This window comes from Schistocerca cancellata, chromosome 3 (genome assembly GCF_023864275.1).
Source record: "Schistocerca cancellata isolate TAMUIC-IGC-003103 chromosome 3, iqSchCanc2.1, whole genome shotgun sequence".
Lineage (NCBI taxonomy): Eukaryota > Metazoa > Arthropoda > Insecta > Orthoptera > Acrididae > Schistocerca > Schistocerca cancellata.
Genome location: NC_064628.1, coordinates 203,735,594 through 203,742,661, shown reverse-complemented (window position 1 = coordinate 203,742,661; position 7,068 = coordinate 203,735,594). Strand labels below are relative to the sequence as shown.

At 45.5% G+C, this 7,068-nt stretch overlaps 1 protein-coding gene across 1 annotated transcript; it reads right to left on the bottom strand.

Annotated features, from left to right (window-relative positions):
• Window positions 1–444: 444 nt before the first annotated feature.
• On the bottom strand, window positions 445–5,636 carry LOC126176223 (DNA replication licensing factor Mcm6-like). The gene is made up of 2 exons (XM_049923367.1): window positions 4,958–5,636; window positions 445–635 (listed from the first exon to the last, which is right to left on the bottom strand). Exons 1-2 carry the CDS (start codon window positions 5,634–5,636, stop codon window positions 445–447), a joined length of 870 nt encoding a protein of 289 aa, XP_049779324.1.
• Window positions 5,637–7,068: the final 1,432 nt, after the last annotated feature.

Below are 7,068 nucleotides of genomic sequence, written 5' to 3'. Positions count from 1 at the left end.
ACTCTTCTATCCCTTGTTCTCTTAACTGTGCTGCGCCATTTTGCCATCAAATGCAGCGCGCAACCACAGCCATCTCCCAGCGTGAAACAAAATACGCCGTGCGTGTCTTCAGCTCCTGTGGCTAACTAATTAGTGTTGCTCATACTTGTCGCACAACCTGGCACGACCTGGCAAGCGTCGCAAGTTCTATGCCCATGTATCGATTAACACTACCATCCGTGCACTTTAAAACGCAACAGTCCAAATACTTGTCAGCAAAAACTTAAATTCACAGTACACTATTATGCCAATGTACATTTATTACTTCCTCTATGGCTCTTAACTGTAATTAATATTTCCATACAGGTTTGTCTTTCTGGAAGAAATATTTCGTTACAACTACATTTCACTACTAATTGTAGTTAACAGTCGTAGCCGTTGCACTTAAGCACTTCACTTATAACACTAATGGATCATCTGCTTTTTCTCTTCAGAAAGAGACAGTTCCTTGGAAAAATATATCTCGAAATCTTTGATGTATTTATTTCCATACGTAATACCAGTTCTCCAGTCTTCAAGTTCCAAAGTATTTAGAAGGTTCAAAGTAAAACCGTATAGCGTCGCTTGTATACATGGTGATACATTTTTATACACTCCTGGAAATGGAAAAAAGAACACATTGACACCGGTGTGTCAGACCCACCATACTTGCTCCGGACACTGCGAGAGGGCTGTACAAGCAATGATCACACGCACGGCACAGCGGACACACCAGGAACCGCGGTGTTGGCCGTCGAATGGCGCTAGCTGTGCAGCATTTGTGCACCGCCGCCGTCAGTGTCAGCCAGTTTGCCGTGGCATACGGAGCTCCATCGCAGTCTTTAACACTGGTAGCATGCCGCGACAGCGTGGACGTGAACCGTATGCGCAGTTGACGGACTTTGAGCGAGGGCGTATAGTGGGCATGCGGGAGGCCGGGTGGACGTACCGCCGAATTGCTCAACACGTGGGGCGTGAGGTCTCCACAGTACATCGATGTTGTTGCCAGTGGTCGGCGGAAGGTGCACTTGCCCGTCGACCTGGGACCGGACCGCAGCGACGCACGGATGCACGCCAAGACCGTAGGATCCTATGCAGTGCCGTAGGGGACCGCACCGCCACTTCCCAGCAAATTAGGGACACTGTTGCTCCTGGGGTATCGGCGAGTACCATTCGCAACCGTCTCCATGAAGCTGGGCTACGGTCCCGCACACCGTTAGGCCGTCTTCCGCTCACGCCCCAACATCGTGCAGCCCGCCTCCAGTGGTGTCGCGACAGGCGTGAATGGAGGGACGAATGGAGACGTGTCGTCTTCAGCGATGAGAGTCGCTTCTGCCTTGGTGCCAATGATGGTCGTATGCGTGTTTGGCGCCGTGCAGGTGAGCGCCACAATCAGGACTGCATACGACCGAGGCACACAGGGCCAACACCCGGCATCATGGTGTGGGGAGCGATCTCCTACACTGGCCGTACACCACTGGTGATCGTCGAGGGGACACTGAATAGTGCACGGTACATCCTAACCGTCATCGAACCCATCGTTCTACCATTCCTAGACCGGCAAGGGAACTTGCTGTTCCAACAAGAGAATGCACGTCCGCATGTATCCCGTGCCACCCAACGTGCTCTAGAAGGTGTAAGTCAACTACCCTGGCCAGCAAGATCTCCGGATCTGTCCCTCATTGAGCATGTTTGGGACTGGATGAAGCGTCGTCTCACGCGGTCTGCACGTCCAGCACGAACGCTGGTCCAACTGAGGCGCCAGGTGGAAATGGCATGGCAAGCCGTTCCACAGGACTACATCCAGCATCTCTACGATCGTCTCCATGGGAGAATAGCAGCCTGCATTGCTGCGAAAGGTGGATATACACTGTACTAGTGCCGACATTGTGCATGCTCTGTTGCCTGTGTCTATGTGCCTGTGGTTCTGTCAGTGTGATCATGTGATGTATCTGACCCCAGTAATGTGTCAATAAAGTTTCCCCTTCCTGGGACAATGAATTCACGGTGTTCTTATTTCAATTTCCAGGAGTGTATATTTGTCGTGACTTTTTGACTGATCATGAATAAGTAACACAGGGTCCCCAACCCTGTACACTGTAGGATGCACAGTTTCATCATACTGTTCTTTTCGCAATTCAGTTCTATTAATACGCATTTGTTCGGCGTTCTCACCTCAGGTCCTTATCACTGGTGTTTTTTTTAAATATCACTAATTAGACTGTGCGGAATTAGACAGCATTTATATTGGCTCCTAACCCGTGTAATCATGAGTATTGTGGTTGATAACACTTCCCAACTCACTAACCCATTGGGCGTAATTACTATGCCTGTTATGACTATATTCCTTACATAATGTATGAATCTGCTTCGTAACCCTCTTTGCCAGGTTTGAAGGAGGCCTTACCTTGTTCTATATTCTGGTTTCATTCTGAATTGCTTCATCACATCGGTCCCAAAGCTAGTCTTGGGAGTGGAGCCAGAGGCTCTGCCACATTTCCTTCTTTCATTTCCTTTGACATTACTGCACTTATATACACTTTGTGCTCCACTGTAGCAGTGTTCGTTTTCTGACAAGTCTCGCAATTCTTCATTAGTTTCCTTAACCATATTGTCATGCTGAAAAGCCAGCAATCTCGCTGTAACTTTTCTGTTCATCTCCTCAGTATAACATGTCTGCAACTGAGATACTCTTTTCCACTTTGTTCTACAATTCACATCTTCCATTCCTTTTCTTTCACATTGTTCCTATCGAATAATGCGCCATTGTGCAAGGGATAGCATGACTTTATCTTCGTTACCCAGTGCTAATTGCAACATCCCCTTTCAACAATTATACATGACTGTGCTTAAACTGACACACAATATTTTTAGCGCAACGCAACCTGACTTTCAAAAATCCCTACAAGATAATGGCCCTGACGAACATTAACCTGTACATTTCACAAATCACTTACCTCACCAAAATTCTTCGTTACTCAAGCTACTGAAATACAGCGAGCGCCACTACTGCTAGCTAAATAAAAGAGTCAAACTACAGAAGGCACTGACTACTGATAGGCATAGTTAGCAATTGAAAGATGTTAATAGAGAACAAACAATGTATTTACCTTAATAGTGTTGAAAAATCATAATATGCATAGCAGTTCATAATATCCAGTATTACAAATTTCAAAACTCCGCCATCTCTCTCCCCACATCCACCACTGCTGGCGGCTCACATCCAACTGCGTAACACTACACGCTGCTGTTAACATCCAGTTGCCCAACACTACAATGGAGACAACAATGCTAACTAGCCACAGACTGCACACAGCACAGCCAGTGATTTTCATACAGAGCGCTACGTAACGTTGCCAATAAGAAAACATAAACAGCCTACTTACATAGCCCCCATGCTCCCCACAAAATTTTTTACAAATTGTTTTGGGCAGTGGCCAATAATGATTTGATAAAATTTTTCATAATTACAATAACAAAGATATCCAATGCACACACTTATTAATACAATGTTGGTCAAAAGCTAAAACTTTCTCACAGTCCATAAAGACAGTCCTGATCATTCATAACAGTAAAACTGCCGTTTCTTTTATCAAAGTCCGAGCATTAAAAGACAATGCACATGGAGGTAGTGGATGTCCGTGCAGTCTTGAAGAAGTAATGTTGTCTTCCAACGGAAAGACAGTGCTGACTCTTGACATGCTGACAGGTAATGGGCCACAACAGAGCAAACCCACAGCAGAGTCAGTCGAAGTTTTGAAGAATATTGGTAGGTAGGTCCTCACAGAGTAGACCCACTGTAGTCCTGATAGAGATTGTGGTATTGGTGGGCCACCAGAGGTGCAGACCCACTGTAGTCCTGGTTGAGATTGTGGTATTGGTGGGCCATCAAAGATGCAGACCCACTGTAGTCCTTGTAGAGATTGTGGTATTGGTGGGCCACCTGAGGTGCAGACCCACTTCAGTCCTTGTAGAAATAATGGTATTGGTGGGTCAGAAAAGATGCAAACCCACTGTAGTCCTTGTAGAGATGGCCAGCAGCCATCTGCTGCGACTGTGCAGGTGCACAATCACCATCGAAGAGTCTTGCAGAGAAGATAGCAAGTCCATAAACCACCACTTGTACACTCACGAAGTTTTTGGAATTGTCCTTAGAACCAGCAATGCTGTTATCCAATCCCTTGCTGAATTAGTAACACACGTGCAAACACCAACAGTCCCAACTTCTCACATATTGTGCATTACTATGACCAACATAAATGTGTGCAGTGAAATGAATGCTTACAAGTTACATAATTTGATGAACTGGTGTCAATTACAATATTATAACATAAGAATACAATTACAGAAATACAGAAAACATCATTAAAGAACATAACAAGACAGTTAACATTTGTAGTACAAGCTTTACAAAACAATCGAACTAACATATACATCAGTGTTACAGGAATTATGACATAAGTAAATACATAAAAGATCAGAATAACTTTTGAAACATCAACTTTACACATGAGCATTAAAACAAAACAGAATAAATAATGTCTAAGGATATTTACAAGGTAAATAACATATTATTAATGCCAATTATATTTGAGGATAACAGTATTCCTCATCATAGTTAAAAATCGTGATCCCATACCAAATATATCATTCAAAGCTCTCATATTATCACAATGGTTCCAAAAAAACATGAACAGTTCACAAAGTACAGACAAAATACAATTTCGTAAGTGTGAAGCTATCCAACGGTGTAATTACGCAAACATCTGTCACTCATGTAGAAAAAAAAATTGTCTCTCTCAGTTAAATGATCAGATAGCTATGTAATTAATGTGTTAGAGGAATATGGTACCGATGTGTAAAGTTGTATAAGCAAATACCATATTAGCTACGGCTCCTTGTGCTTGCCAAACACATGGTACACAAAGTAAGCGTGTACCCCCCTGCAGGATCGAGGTGCGGGCGTTCAGGGTCGCCCGCACTCCAGCCTTTGCTATGGATATCGTCTGCTGCTCCATTGCCTCGTGGATCGCCACCTGGTCCTTTGGGTCCATCTTGTCAAACTCGTCGATGCAGCAGATGCCATTGTCGGCCAACATCAGAGCGCCTGCCTCGATGACGAAGTCGAACGATTCTTCGTCCCTGACGACAGCTGCAGTCAGATCTGCCGCCGAGGACGCCTTGCCAGAGGTGTATATCGCTCGTGGACTCACCTCCGCGATCTGCTTCAGTAACTGGGATTTAGCTGTACTTGGGTCACCCACAATGCATACGTTGATGTCTCCTCTCAGAGACGTACCTTCCTCAGTCTTCTTTGGAACTCCACCAAACAACATCAAGACAATACCTCTTTTGACTTCATCGTTGCCGTGTATCGTGGGGAAGAGGCTGGAAACGAGGTTCTGGTAGAGGTTTCGGTCGCGGCTCATCTCGTACACCTTGTTCCACTCAGCATCCGTCATCTGCTGCTTCATTATCTCGGCAGTCATCTCCTCCATGTGCAGTTCTGCGCCCCCAAACCTGGGATTGGTGGGGGCGACAATGCAGGCGAGGAGATTACTGCTTCTGTCCACAATTGCGAAAGTGAAGCCGGTGTAATATTTTCTGCAGGAACTCATATCGCCCGCATCTCGTGGTCGTGCGGTAGCGTTCTCGCTTCCCACGCCCGGGTTCCCGGGTTCGATTCCCGGCGGGGTCAGGGATTTTCTCTGCCTCGTGATGGCTGGGTGTTGTGTGCTGTCCTTAGGTTAGTTAGGTTTAAGTAGTTCTAAGTTCTAGGGGACTTATGACCAAAGCAGTTGAGTCCCATAGTGCTCAGAGCCATTTGAACCATTTTTGAACTCATATCACGAATATGTCCCATAAATGTTTAATGGGATTCATGTCAGCTGATTAGCGTGGTCAGATCATTCGTTCTTATTCTCCCGAATGTTCTTCAAACCAATCATGTCCAGTTCTAGTCCAGTGACAGAGCGAATTGAGGTCAATAAACAATCCGCCATTGTTTGGGAAGATGAAGTCCATCAATGGCTGCAAATGGTCTTTCAGCAGCTGAACACAATCATTTCTAGTCAGTGATAGATTAGTCTGAAGCCAATATCAGCTTGTACAGTGCCTTATCGACAACCATGGTCCGTGGCTTTATCGTGCCCCCGCCACACTCGAACCCTACCATCAGATCTTACCTAGCGAAATCTGGACTCATCTGACCAGGGCACGGTTTTTGAGTCGTCTAGAGTCCAAGCAACATGATCACGAGCCAGGAGAGGCACGGCAGACGATGTTGTGCTATAAGCAATGGCTCTCACGTCAGTTATCTGCAGCCACAGCCCATTAACACCAAATTACACCCGATTGTCCTAAAGGATACGTTCGTCGTACATCACAAACTGATTTCTGCTGATATTTCATGCTGTATGGCTTGTCTGTTAGCACTGACAACTCAACGCAAACTCTGCTGCCCTTGGTCGTCAAGTGGAGTGCATAGGTAGTGTCATGTGTAGTGAGAAGTATTGGATGAAATGTGGTATTGTCAGCACATGTTTGACACAGTGAATCTCGGAATACTGGATTCACAAACGATTTCCGGAGTGGAATGTCTTAAGCATGTAGCTCCAACTACCATTCTGCATTCAGAGTCTTCTGAATCACATCGTGGGGTCATAATCTCGTCAGAAACATTTCACATGAATCAATGAATACACATGACAGCTCCACCAGTTCACTGGCCTTCTACACCTTTTGTACCTGATATTACCGGTATCCGTATATGTTCATATGACTTTCCTCTGGCAAAAAGGTGCAGAATGTTCTTGTAATTCTACTGTCAACAGAGACAGTACGTCTCGTATTGTCTGCAAAGTTCCTGGCACATTGAATATCGAAATAAAATTCTAGCAGAACAAGCATCCAGCTCATTAATTTGTTATGACTCCGCCGGCCGTGGTGGTCTAGCGGTTCTAGGCGCCCAGTCCGGAACCGCGCGACTGCTACGGTCGCAGGTTCGAAACCTGCCTCGGGCATGGATGTGTGTGATGTCCTTAGGTTAGT

Excerpts from the sequence above, each read along its gene's own strand:
- LOC126176223 (XM_049923367.1), bottom strand. The coding sequence starts at position 5,636 with ATGAGTTCCTGCAGAAAATATTACACCGGCTTCACTTTCGCAATTGTG. Across the intron at positions 636-4,957 it reads CACCTCGATCCTGCAGGGGG|GAGTGTATAAAAATGTATCA; the intron begins GTACACGCTTAC and ends TTCCATTTCCAG.